Source organism: Dromaius novaehollandiae, chromosome 30 (genome assembly GCF_036370855.1).
Source record: "Dromaius novaehollandiae isolate bDroNov1 chromosome 30, bDroNov1.hap1, whole genome shotgun sequence".
Taxonomy (NCBI): domain Eukaryota; kingdom Metazoa; phylum Chordata; class Aves; order Casuariiformes; family Dromaiidae; genus Dromaius; species Dromaius novaehollandiae.
The window spans coordinates 2,526,123-2,540,197 of NC_088128.1; the positions used below are offsets into that span (position 1 = coordinate 2,526,123).

Genomic DNA, 14,075 nt, shown 5'->3' on the forward strand with positions numbered 1-14,075 from the left:
CGTGCTTCATATACAGGAGAGGCACCTCACACCAAGATCTCCGCTCTCGTCTCTGCACTCTCAGACCCTTCTAGCTCTCCTCCCCTGAACCTCCTCTCGCCCGCTCAACATGATATGAGCAGGGACTGGGCTAATGATGATCTCATAGTTACTAGATCATAGGCTATCCAGGCCAAGGAATTCTTTAGTGGCACCTTGTCCTTCCTGGAGATTAGTTCAAGAAGTCTGTCACAGGTCCAACGGTGCTGCAGAGTCAGCTCAGGCAGCAAACACCTCTCCTGGCATTCCTGCACAGCCCAGCTCTGTTTATTCCCCTGGCCTTGGGCCCTGCAGGGTTTGCTCTCTTAGTGGGAACCTCCTTTCGCCATCCCATTGCCACCTGCTATCCATGCCAGCATGGCACCACTTCCAATCAAAGCCTTTGCATACGTGAGGTCCTTGGTAACCTGTTTACCTGTAACAAATCTGCGGTCGGTGGCACAGCTGATGTGCTAAATCCAACATATATGCAAACACATGCAGCCTGGGGCGCAGGCAGGAGTAAATGGAGATGCGCAAGCTGTCACAGGACTACCACATGGTTGCAGAAACTGAGATGTAGTGGGATCACTCGCATGACTGGAGTCCTTCAATGGCAGGGTGCAAGTTCCTCAGGAGAGACCACCAGGGATCATCAGGAGGGGGATGTCCTATGTGCGAAGGGGCAGCTTGGATGTATGGAACTCTTCCATGGGATGGACCAAAGCAGGCAGCTCTGAAGGGCAGAGGAGCTCAGAAAAGCCAGCAGGTCACTCAGGACAGCATCCATCAGGCACAAGAATGCTCCACAGGAACAGTCTGTAAAGCTGGTAGGCATCTCTGGGGCCCAGCTTGGCTAAACAGGGAGCTCACACCTGAGATACAGGGCAATAAGGCAGCCTGTGGAAAGCGGAAGAAGGCAGAGGCTGCAAAGGAGGAATTTAGAAACATTGTCCAGCAAAGCAGGGATGGTGTTAAGGAAGCCAAAGCTCCCCTGGGATAGAGACACTTGCAGGGGATGTGAAGGACAGGAAGAAGAGCTGCTACTGCTTCAGTGACAGTAAAAGAATAAAGAAGGAGATGTGGGCTCACTGCTGAATGGGGCAGGGATTCTAGTAAAAGCAAATGTAGTCAGGTGTGGGGAAGTCAAGTCCTTCCTGGCTTCAGCCTTCACCCACAGGGTCTCCTGAGCTGTAGTGCCTCGAGTCAGGAGCCCTGAGGAGAATACGAATGCACAGTGCCTAAGTCTCTAGAACTCAACCCCTAGAAGTCTATGGGACTGGATGGCTGGCATCCATGGACATGGAAAGAGCTGGCTGCTATGACAGCAAGGCTGCTCTCTGTCATCTTGGAAAGGTTGTGAAGATCAGGGGAGGTTGCAATGAGCAGAAAAAGGAAGCCAGGTAAAGGTGGGGTATGCAGGGGTACACCCTGCATCCTGTCCTGTTTGAAAGGCTCATCAGCAGGGCAGAACAACACATGCATCAGGACAGGCAGAGACCTGACCAGCAGAGGAGTGACCCTGAGGAGAAGGGCCTGGACGTTACAAGCAATGCCATATGAGCCAGTGATGCGTGCTCACCACAAATGAGGCCAGCTGCATACAGGACTGCATCAGGAAGAGCATGGCCACCCAGGCAAGGGCACTTCTTATCGCCTTCTTGACTCAGCACTGGAGTGGCCATGTCTGGAACAGTGTGTCCCAGTGTGGGCTGCCCAGTGCTGGAGGAATGGGGAGCAACTGGAGGGGCTTCAGAGGAGGTCTGCCAAGATGGGGCTGGGGGTCTGAAGCACATGGCCTGTATGGAGAGGCTGAGGGACCTGGGCTGCTTTAACCTGCTGAAGTGGAGGATAAGGACAGTACAGTAGTCACCTGTGATTGCCTGTGACAGGGTGGGTTCAGAGATGGTGGAGCTTTTCTTGGTAGTGGGAAGCAGCATGAGAAGAGCCACAAACTGCATCTTGATGGGTTCAGACTGCACTTCAGGTAACAAGAATGTCACTCGTAGGGTAGTGCTGTGGTGCAACAGGACACCCAGAGGGACTCTGTGATCAGCCCCTGGCTTTGTGTTCCAAGCAGCAGCCAGCAAGGACAGAGGGACATCAGTAAAGCTGGGGAGATCCTGCAGTGAGAGCGAGGTGTGGAAGCAGGTTGGGTGTCTACAGCCTGCAGAGAAACAGGTGCAGCTTTGGACAGCTTAGGACAGCCTGCGATGGAGATGACCGAGGGCAATGCCAAGGCTGAAAGTCTCCAAGAGAGCTCAGGTCTTTGTCCCCTTTGCTACGGTGAGCATCTCTGCCATTGAGGCCTATGAGAAGATGATGTTTCCTTGCAGCACTGTGGCCATGCTGCCTCCTCACTTCCAGGGAGCCCAGGAGGTGCCGAATTGTTGTTCTGCATGAAGCATTGCACACACACCCTTCTCCCCTCCCGCCCGCCCCCCCCAGTCTGACACTGCCCCTAGGAAGAGCTGTGAGCGACATGTGAGGCAAAGGATCACCCTACCACAGGGCTGGCTGTAGGGCTTGGTCATTCTGCTTGATAACACACATCAAGCTTGACTTGGCATCACAGACACCTGCACACTGCCTTTGCCTACCTGCAATCAGGGCCTCCAACTTTGTGCTCTAATCAGCCCCTGGGGAGGCTTTCTTGGTAATGGCCCTCAGTGGGACCAATTAACACTCCAAGAAGCTTGGAAACTTGGATTCTGACTTCAACTTCTTGAGAGCTTATTTCAGGATCCTCTCAGCATCACAGGCTCATGGACTCAGCACCAAATCCACCCAAGGGGAAATTAAACTGCAAAAAGCCCTAAGAAGCCATGCCTCTTTCCATAATTTTCTACAGCTCTTCAATTCTTGTGTGGCTAATTGGGGAGGTTTCAGAAGTTCATTTAACAGAAAATTTCAATGAGCATCAAAAAAAAAAAAAAAAAAGGATTTCTGCTTTTAAAGTTTTCCTTATTTTTCAGCTTACAAACTAGAGTGATATCCACATTCTCCCACTGATATTGATCCAGAGTGTCTCCTAATGAAGTCTGGACATGTAGGAAAAGCAGCATCCTTGAGGTCAGACATCCATGGAAAATACTCTTCCTCACCTCCCCAGCCCTGCCATTTCTCTCATCAGCCGCTCGGGACTTAGATCACTCTTGGTAAAATCTAACCCTTTCCCACTCAAGGCTGTAGCTGAAGGTTGCAGCTCATGTGCACCAATTCCCACCTGCTTTCCTTAGAGAACTAGCTGCAAACAGACACAGAAGGATTTGTCTTAATGGCGATCAAATAAAAATAAACTTGATCCAGTGTCATAAGAAATGAAATACACTCCTCAACCGTATGTCAAGTCCAAGTTGCCTCCAGTGGGATCCACAGTCTGCAAGAAATACCCATCCTTGAAATGTTCTTCACAAAGAGGCTGGATAGACACACAGTGAAGTAGCTGGTTAAAGAGACAATTAGACTGCTGAGAGGTGAGGCAAGCTTTAGACTCCCAGAAGCTTAAAGCAGCAACTGGAGAGTTGAGAAGTATCTGAATGATAAAGAGCAAGGGGAGGAGGAAGACTGGGAAACTATGGAAAATGCATATGCCCAGATCGTCCGATGCAAAGTTGACTTTAGAAATGATCAATTTATTCAGGGCATGTGGAAATAACTGAAAGATTGGTGAGGTTAAAGCCACAGCATAACAGACAGAGCAGTGGTAACACAAGTTAAGGGGCAGATCAACATTTCTTCCCCTGAGATTCTTGACCTTCCTCAAAATCTCCATTATGTCATCATGGGAAAACACTGACATTTTATTAAAATTATTCAGTCCTTTCAGCTGATGAAAATGGTCTCATATGCTTTTATTTAATGTTGAAAACAACTCTTCACCTTTACAGGCAGAGCTCAGGTGTCCAACCACAACCAGCCAGTGGCACTTGCAGAGGCCCTGGTGTCTCTGAGGCACCTGCCTGGGCCTGGCAGCTCTCACAGGGGACCTGCAGGAGACCGGAGCCCCTGGGAGCTGCAGAGGGAGGCTGGGCAGAGGGCACCAGGGCACCAGCCATCCATGACCCTGTGACTGCATCCCACCATAGTTCTGAAAATCACTTTCCTTTTCATACAAAAAGATAATGCATAATCTCCCCAGAATTCTAGTATACCGAAACAGAACAAATCAAGAAAGACAGTAAGAACACACAAAAAACGAAAAACTGGAAAGTATAACAAAGCATTTCTTTGCTGTAAATCTATTTTCCAATTTCTTTCTTGTTTCATTTTCACTGTCATTTTCTAAACATTTCTGTTGTAATCAGGCCTGCACCATTAAACAAGATATTTTTGTGTCTCACATGGAGCCCAGTGCTCAGAAAACCACCCCCTGCCCACAGCTGTCCGTGCCACCCCTCACTCTTTGCACAGAGCATGTCGCACTCTGAGGTGTCGGGCTCTCTCGACTGATGAGGAAAGCAGGGTGACCAGCTTCGTCTATTTTGGGGTGGCTAAATTTGCACAAATCTCAACATACCTGTGTTACTGTGACCTTTTAAAGGAGTCCCAGAAACATCTAGCCACACTCCCTTTTCCTTCCCTTGCACAGTCAGTGAAGTGTGACTTCATTTTAGGGGACAACAGGGAGGAGGCTGATCTCACCCCATGCCAGACCCCATCAGTGCAGATGTCTCTGTCTGACCCAGTTGTCTGCACTTCCCTTGCTAGTCAATGGAGGGAAATAGATTTCTTAACTGAGCTGTTTTAAGATACATTTCCTAATGACAAGCTAACGTCCCGTAGGAGCCGCCTCCAGAATCTCCAGCACCACGTGGGAACACAGCTATCCCAGGGCATCTCAGGCAGCAGCAGCCTCTCTATGTGGTCAAATGAATCAAGCTCCAAAAGGAGATTCTAGTCATAAGCTGCAATCTTCTCCAAAAATAACTCCAGGTGATAACTGACCAAAAAAATCCTCTTTTCAAAAACTTCACACATTTTTACCATTTCCATGTAATTTTTTTTCTGTCTTAATAATTGGCAGCATCATGTTCATGCTCTACAATAACCATGGCTGTGAAGCATGGCAGGGACCAGGGTCCCAGATAAAGCTCTCAGGATGATGTGTGTTCTGGGCATATTTGCTCTTTTATGGTGTATCTTCTCTGCCTTAAGCACCGCAGACCAAGAAACCTTGCTGAGGACTTTTAAAAGCAAAGAGGCTGCTTTGGTGCCTCAAGGAGGAACGCTGTGGCCTCTCCCGTACTGTCCTGCATCCCATACTGTCCTGCATCCTGCTTCTACAAAAAGACCAACTCACAGTAGAAGTGACCTTCCCAGGCCCCCCTTTTAGATATTGCACAGCCTTTGGCACCATCTGGAGACATTCCTAACAGATTTATCAGCAAGTTTTTGGAAAATACCTGGGGTGAAGGGAGGTGACTGCTTTCCAGGACATGAGGGGAAATCTCTCTGCGCTCTCCCTGGCTGTGCCATCTCCATGGCGGTGACCTCCTGAGCCCCCTGATGACATGAGCTGAGGTCACAGTGGGATGTGCTGCATCACAGGAGGTCTCTGCGGGGTCATGGTGGTGCCCTCACTTCCCTGCGAGGCCCAGGAGCTGCTGAGCACTGCTCATGTGCTCCCCACAGCTGCTCTTCAGAGCTGCTCCATGGCAAGGATGGGGGACAGGAGGCAGCTGCGCCATGCTGGGGCCCCTTGTCAACAGGCAGAGGAGAAGGGGCACATTGGAGAGGAGTTTGGGTGATGAGATGGGAAGACCATCCCCCCTCCCCAGCTGGAGAGGCAATCCGAGGGCAAGGGGGCAAGCGAGATGGAGAACTGCTGGACCAAGACCACCAGCATGCACCTCAGCTCCTTGTTCCCAGCACTCCTGTGGCTCTCCAGCAAGGGTAAGGGCTTCGGGAGCTCCTTGCTGAGGGGTCACACAGAGACCATTACTGAAACAGAACAAATCAAGAAAGACAATAAGAACACAAATAAACATGAAAAGCTGGAAAGTATAACAAAGCATTTCTTCGCTTTAAATCTTTGTCTTAATTTCTTTCTTGCTTCATTTTTAATGTCATTTTCTAAACACTTCTGTTATAATCAGGCCTGCACCATTAAACAAGATACTTCTGTGTCTCACACAGAGCCCAGTGCTCGGAAAAAACACTCCCTTCCCACGGCTGTCCATGCCACTCCCCACTCTTTGTACAGAGCATGTCACACTCTGAGGTGTCGGGTTCTCTCAAATGGTGAGGAAAGCAGGGTGCCCAGCTTCAAAGAAATGCTCTGGTTTTGGGTGGCCAAATTTGCACAAATCTCAACATACCTGTGTTAAAGCAAGGTTTTAAAGGCGTCTCTAAAACATCTTCAATGCAATAATTGACAAATTATTTTCCACAATTTTCCAAAACTTTGCACAGTTTTTACCACTGCAAAATAGTTTTTCTTTCTCGTTCATTGGCAGCACCATGGTCATGCACTACGGGAATTAGTCTGTTTACGCAAGCATACGTACATAGACAGATAGATACATTATTCATCAAAATACATTTGCCACCAGTACTCTGAATGGAGAATCTTTGTTCTGAGGAACTACTTTATTTAAATGGACATGTTTCAGATCTCTTCTTCTGCTTCTCTCTCCTGTCTTCTTCCTCTGCCTCTTCTCTCTTTACAGACCTCTCCAGGGAGCGGTTCACTGAATCACAGCCCTTGGGGTGGACAAGACCTCTGGATGTCATCTAGTGCCAACCCCCCTGGTCAGTGCAGAGGGAACTAGATGAGGTTGCCCAGGGGCTCCCCCAGTTACGCATTGTCCACAGAGGTGCTGAGAGTGTGCTCCAGCCACTGTGCAGGCCATTAATGCAGAGGTTAAACAGTCCTGCCCCACATGTTGATCACCGAGGGATGCCGCTAGTAACCAGCTGCCACTTGGAACTTGTACCACTGAGCACAGCATTTCAGCCTGATGGTGCAGCCAATCTTCCACCTTCCCTATGGATGCAGGGCAGGTCTCAACAATTTGCCTATAAAGACACTATGGGGGACTGTGGCAAAGGCCTTGCTAAAGAGACGGGTCACAAAATCCCCTGCTTTTCCCTTATGCGCAAAGCCATTCATCTGATGGTAGGAGGCAATCAGGTTGGTCAGGCATGGTTTCCATTTCCCCTTGCTCAACCCGTGCTGCCTCTTCCAACCCTTCCCCTTCATATGCTTGGAGATGGTTTCCAGGAGGATTTGCTCCATCACCTTGCCAGGGACTGAGAGGAAGATGACCAGCCTGTCATTCCCCAGATCCTCCCTCTTGCCCTTCCTGAAAATGGATGCAATGGCTGCCTTTTCCCAGTCATCAGGAACCTTCCTGATCACCCTGACATTTCATAGGCAATTGGGAGCAGCGTTGCAGTGACTCCAGCCACCTCTCCCTGCACCCTGGGGTGCTTCCCATCTGGTCCCATGGACCTGTGTGTGCCCACTGGGCAAAAGTCCTCCCCAGCTGCAGCTTCCTCTGCCATGGGTGAGGCTTTGCTAACACAGACCCTGCCAAAGGACTTGGGGACCAGGGAGGCCTGGCAGTAGATGATACCAGGAAAAGACAAGGTAAAAGAGGCAATGAGCTCCTCAGCCTTTCCCCTGTCTTGGTCACTAGGTCCCCTGCCCCACTGAGCAGGAAGACCACATTTTCCTCGGATGGCTGCCTTCCTTGTGCTGCCAACATCCTTACAGAAGCCCTTCTGGTTGCCCTCCCCATCCCTCTCCAGTTCCAGCTGAGCTTTGGCTTGCCTAACTCCATCCTAAACAAGACGAAATCCTCTCTCCTGGAGTACAGGGCAATGATTCTGTTATTCCTCTGACCTCTCCACCATCTCATGGTCACTGCAGTGACAGCCAACCTCCACATTCACATCCCCATCCAGGCTGAGCTTCAGGGAAGAAACCAAGGGGAGGATGGCACCATCTACGTAGAGGCGCAAACTACAGAGGTAGAGAACTCACACTGCAGAACAGCCTGCATTTCTCCCCTCACCACTGAGGGGATTCAGGACTTCTATGTGGTTAAAGGTGGATGCAAAGAATTTCAGGCGTAATGTAGATATGCTTGAGGCAGTGTTGCCCGTACAGCCAGTGGGGAGGAGGAGGTGTTCACCAGCCTTCTTTTAGATGGTCATATAACTCAGAAGTGACTGCTGTCCCAGAATTATTTGCTCTGTGTTTGAAATGGGGCCTGAGACCACAGGTTTTTCGGATAATTCAGGCTGAAGAGACCACAGGAGGCCTGTAGTGCAACCTGCTGCTTAAAGCGGGGTCAGAGAGAGGGTCAGAAACCAAAACATGTCCCTGCCAAAGGACTTCTGGGGTGACAGAGCAGGAGAAGACAGTAGAGAGTTGGCAGCATAATAGAAGTCCCACGCAAAAAGGTTTCCCTTTTCCCTTCCTCCAGAGAATTAAATCCTCAGCTCTTCAGAGAGAACCAGCTGGGACACTAAATTTGCCACTAACATGGAGGCAGAGAAGTTCCTGAGCCCCTTACAGATAGAGGCTGCTCCAAAGGCCACCACCCTAAAGGCACCAGACCCCCAGGCACACCTGCCTTGCTGCTGGGTACTCTCCAGCCCCAGGCAGGAGGTCTGTGGGGAGCAGCGTGGGGTCTGCAGCCTGCAGCCCTGGCCACCCAGCAGGGGTGGTGGGACCCCACTCCTCTAGGCGAGACTGGGCTCTTGTCCCGATATTCAATGTGTCCAATATCGGGGGGGGGGGGGGTTTCGTTACGATCCCAAGGACGAGATTAAGACACTAAAACCGGTCAAATATTGTACAACCTTTTAACTTTATTTTCCACGGAGTGGGGAGAAAAGGTGGGGAAAGGCGAAGGGGAGGAGAGAGAAAGAGAGAGAGAGAAAAGGGGGAGAGAGAAAGAGATATCACCACCCGTGGATCCAGCGGCGTCCCGTTGGTCCTCTTCACCCTGGGTGTAAATTTTAGCGATGCGCGTGCAGTAATTACAACTCGAGCAGGGTCCGACCCTAGGTTCCCGCTGAAAAGTTCGGAGCCAAATCAAGGCAAATTAAACAAATAGATTGTAATGACACGTGTGCAGTAGTTACAGCTCGAGTTGGGTGCCTCCGAAGAGGGACCCCAAACAAAGAAATCCCTGGGCAATTATAGCTTTTTCAAATTAAGTTTCCCACCCCTCACACGGCAGTTCAGACCAATAGTAATTTTTGGGTCTGGGGTCTCCTGCTCCCTATTGGGTCTCCTCGTTGTTCCCAGGCAGGCTGCTTTTCTCCCTTATCTTTACTGTTGCGGTTTCTGCTGACAAATGTGTTGATTCCTTGGGTTCTGCCCTTCTTTCTCAGGGCCCTGACAAACAGGTGTTGTTCCAGCAATTAGCACTGCCCCAGCAGTGACAGTAGGTGTTATCTTCCAAGGTCCTGATGAAGAGGGTATAATCCAGACCCCCCCCCTAATTAACACTGTTTCAGCAGTGAGGGGAGGCTTTGTTTCCCAGGGTCCTGGCACCCAAGCAGGCCTTATTTCACAGCCTTGACATCCTCCCTCCTGGAGTGTGACGCATAGGGATGCAGACTGCTTGTAACTCCCTTATCTTTCCAGTCTGCACCAGCTCTGGGGCCCTTTCTCACTGAACTAGGGAGTGCGGCCTAAGGCTTCAGCAAATTTAGCTACTCATGCTAAGCAAGTTTTATAAAAGTTGTGCTAAGCAGCAGTAATTTGCAGTCCAGGTCCCAAAGTCTCTGTCCGATCGTGCCCTGGTTCGGCGCAGGCTCGGTGTGTCCTGGGTGGTCACAGGGAGACCATTTCAGGGGTCACAGCAGCTCAGTCCTGTTTCTGCCGGGAACAGATGGCTTGTTTGGGGTTATGGTTTGCTTGCACCTTACGTACCAAGAAATGTTTAAGGCAAAAGTTCACTCATCTGTCCGCCACACCCTGGCAGTGCCAGCCCCACCTCAGCCCACTTCTGAAAGGCTCCAGCGCAGCCCTGGAGGGAGCTGGAGCTGCCTTGAGCCCCAGGGCAGTCTGGCGGCAGGAGGGTTTGACATGGGCACAGCAGCAGCGGTGCCGGGAGCAGGGGAAAAGCAAGGATATTGTGGCAAAGAAAGACCCCTGCCCTTTGTTGCATGGCCGGGGCACTGGATGGGTGATGCCTTTGTGGCTGGTCAGGCTCCATGTTCGTGGTGGATGCCCACTCGAGGGTAGGAGCACCAGCATCTTCATGGGAGCCATGACTGTGAGGAAGGCAAGTGGGCAGACCCAGGCCCAAGCAACTGCAAAGGCCAGGGATGGAAAAGGCAGCATGGAGCTGGTGAAGGACCTCCCTCCCCTCCCCATGTGGAAGAGAGTCCCCACGCAATGCTGGACTTCACTTTGGCCGATGGGAGGGGAGCACAGGGAGAGTAGAAGAGGCAGATGGAGCCTCTCGAGGTGCGTGAGTTTTCCAAAGGCCAGGGCTGAGCCAGGGACTTTTGGATCTTCCCCCTGACACTCTCCCAGCGGAGCTTGTTCTGCTCTGCCCCAGGGGCTCTCCTCCCCCTGCCAGCTGTGCCAGAGCAGAGGCCGAGGAGCAAAAATTCATGGAATCTCAGAGTTTTGGTGGGAAGGGACCTCTGGAGATCTGCAGTCCAGCCTCCCGCGCAAAGCAGGGCTGGTTGGCGCCCTGCAGTCTTGTCTGGCCATTGCTGGACTGTGCCTGATGCTGGTTACCATCCCCAAACCTGCTCTGCTCCTCTTGTCCAGGCACTGTGGGATGGCACCTCTCATCAGTGGGACCCTGCCCTGCCTGCCTGCCTTGCCGGCACCCTCAGCTCTTGGCTTCCCTCATCTTTTGTATTTACAGCCTTCTTTGGGATCTCCTTGGATCCCAGCTTCCCTTGCCAAGGCTTTCTTCACTGTAGGCAGAGGCAGGTCCAAGGCCGAGACGGGGATTCGGGTCAGCAGGACAGAGACAGGGTCAGGTTAAGACCCAAGAAGCGCAGGGCCAGGAACAGGCATGTCTACAGCATCACTCAGGCACGGTCCAAGGACAACGGCAGCAGCTCCCTGGCAAGGACACAAGGCCTCGCAGCGAGGCTGGTCACTCTCTGCCTCCCCTGCTCTTGTGTCCAGCAGATCCCCCTCCCTGTCTGCCTGCAGCCCCTCCATGCCCACCCCGCTGCCCAGCACAGCACCAGAGCCCTGGCCCTGCAGCCCCTCCAGCAGCTCCTGCTGCCCCAGGGACAGAGCTGCCTGCCCTGAGCTGGTGCCCAGAGAAACCTGTTTCCCCTTCTCATTTTCTCTGCATGCTGCCCTGCTTTTCTCCTGGGACATCCCTGCTCCCCAGAGAGCCTTTCCCCAGGTCAGTGCATCCATGCTTGCATGGCTGTTCCTGCACCCCTGCCCTGTGCTCCCTGCAGGGCCCCAGGCTGGTGGTGCTGCTCTGCAGAGCGAGCAGCTGTGAGGCTACGGGGTTATTCCACACTGGCTGTGCTGGTCGGGGTGGGAAGCAGACCCAGCTGGGCAGGGACCAGTGATATTACTGACACAGGTCTGTGCTCAGTGACCCCAGGACATTTGCAATGGCAGGAGATGTGTTTGGGTGGGCACTAGCTCCAGCCTGTGGTGTTTCACTGAGGGTGCAGGAATCACTCTCCAGGGCCCCTTCCCTGGGACTCATGGGTCCCCACTGCCTCTCCAGGGATTGCAGAGCCCTCGTTTCCCCACGCATACCTGGATTTAGTGCTCTGCCTTCTGCTTACTCCACCGTGGATCATTCCTCATTTTGTGAGGCTCCGCTCACTGTCCCCCCAGGCACTCGCTGTCCCTGGAGATCCCCTGAGCTCTCCTGGGGGATCAGATTCCCCTCCAGAAGGAAGGGCATCTCTCATCAGCACTGTCACCTGTGGGACAGCCCCAGGCAGGCAATTCCGACACCATTCCCCGTCTCCACTGGTCACTGACAGATGAACCCTGAATCCAGGCCTCAGTCCCTAACGGACCAGCCAGGGACTCTGAGCTCATCTCCTGGAGCCTGTGGAGTTCACAAGCAGAGCCGCAGGCCCTTTTGTGGTGCAACCCCTGGGGCGTATTTTTGACTCCAGCTTCTGAAGAAAGGCCAGACTTCAGGCACGTCACAGGGGAGATCCCCTTTTATTATACAAAATGTTATTTTGGAATCCAGGTCTGGCATAAGGGTGCCCAGTGCCTGGTGCTGCCTGAGCTCACAGAAATACACATGGAAGCACCACGTTACCAGAGCACTGAGGCCATATGCACACATGAGAGCACAGGGTGGAAAGGAGAAGAAACCTTGAAAAGAGAAACTCCTGCTGCTGTTGGTGGATGTGTCTCCCAGAAAGCTGCAGCCCCCACTGGAAGGCTGCAGCCAGGAAATGCCTGCTGTGGCAGTGGGGGGACAGTCCTGAGGAGCAGAGGGTCTGTCCCTAAAAGCTGCACCTAGACTCTCCTGCCCTCCCCTCCCACTCCGCTGTGAACATTGGAGCACTGGAGAGGGAAGGGACGAGGCCACGGTGACAGATGGCTGCCACCCTGGCAGGAGAGGGATATGTGAGATCACACCCTGAGTGTCGCCACGGGAGCTGAGCTCTCCTAAAGGACACAGAACCCATGGTCTCATCCAATCTATACTTGTCCAAGCCCGACTGTCCCCTTGAGGTCCTTTGCTATCAGGACCAAAAGAGACACTGCAAAGGCAAATTCTCCCCATTGCCCTGAGGGCATCTGAGGGAGCTCAGACTAGGAACCTCTGAGGTTCCTCCATCTCTGCTGATGAAGGGAGAAGCATGGCTTGCTGCTTCAACGTGGTCTCTGGGTGAGATTCAAATGAGAGATTCCTGAGGATAAGTGGTAGGAACCAAAACATTTTTTTTATTTTTACAAGATTGTACCAGAGAAAAATAAGAAAAAAAAAAAAAAAGAATAACAGAGCTTTGCTGCCAAAATCACTCTGAATGATGAACAAACACACATGGGGTGGTTATTGGTATTGACATCGTACCCATTGAACCAGTTTCTTCAGGGCATCCTTGATCTCCCTGTTCCTCATGCTGTAGATGAGGGGGTTCAGTGTTGGAGGCACCACCGAGTACAGAACAGTCACCACTAGGTCCAGAGATGGGGAGGAGAGGGAGGGGGGCTTCAGGTAGGCAAAAAATGAGGTGCTGACAAACAGGGAGACCACGGCCAGGTGCGGGAGGCACATGGAAAAGGCTTTGTGCCGGCCCTGCTCAGAGGGGATCCTCAGCACAGCAGTGAAGATCTGTACATAGGACACCACAATGAAAATGAAACATCCAAAGGCTAAACAGGCACTAACCACAAGAAGCCCCACTTCCCTGAGGAGGGCATCCGAGCAGGAGAGCTTGAGGATCTGTGGAATCTCACAGAAGAACTGCTCCACGATATTGCCTTGGCACAGTGGTATTGAAAATGTGTGAGCAGTGTGCAGGAGAGCATTGAGAAAAGCACTGGTCCAGGCAGCTGCTGCCATTTTGACACAAGCTCTGCTGCCCAGGAGGGTCCCGTAGTGCAGGGGTCTGCAGATGGCAATGTAGCGGTCATAGGCCATGACTGTGAGAAGGGAATACTCAGCTGAAATGAAAATGGCAAAACCTAAGACCTGGGCAGCACATCCTGAGTAGGAAATGGCCCTGGTGTCCCACAGGGAATTGGCCATGGATTTGGGGACAGTGGTGGAGATGGAGCCAAGGTCGAGGAAGGAGAGGTTGAGGAGGAAGAAGTACATGGGGTTGTGGAGGCGGTGGTTGAAGGCTACAGCTGTGACGATGAGGCTGTTGCCCAGGAGGGCAGCCAGGTAGATGCCCAGGAAGAGTGAGAAGTGCAAGAGCTGCAGCTCCCGTGTGTCTGCAAATGCCAGGAGGAGGAACTCATTGAGGGAGCTGCCGTTGGACATTTTGCTCCCTCCAGGCACGTGGGACTGTTAAAGGAAGAAAAGACAGTGACAAGTCAGGAGAGACTTCTCCATTCAAATCTCTTTCCCTTCCTCACAGACAACCCCAACACATACACAGTCACACACACCCACATACAC

General features: G+C 52.0%; 1 protein-coding gene across 1 annotated transcript in view; it reads right to left on the reverse strand.

The window, feature by feature from the left end:
* Positions 1-14,075, reverse strand: part of LOC135324040 (olfactory receptor 14A16-like) — a 42,068-nt gene that overhangs the window by 22,625 nt on the left and 5,368 nt on the right. Inside the window, exons 2-3 of the mRNA XM_064499471.1 lie at positions 13,713-13,961; positions 13,023-13,556 (exon numbers count right to left, since the gene is read on the reverse strand). Of these exons, the coding sequence (XP_064355541.1) occupies positions 13,023-13,556; positions 13,713-13,961 (783 nt within the window). The remainder of the gene's footprint in view (positions 1-13,022; positions 13,557-13,712; positions 13,962-14,075) is intronic.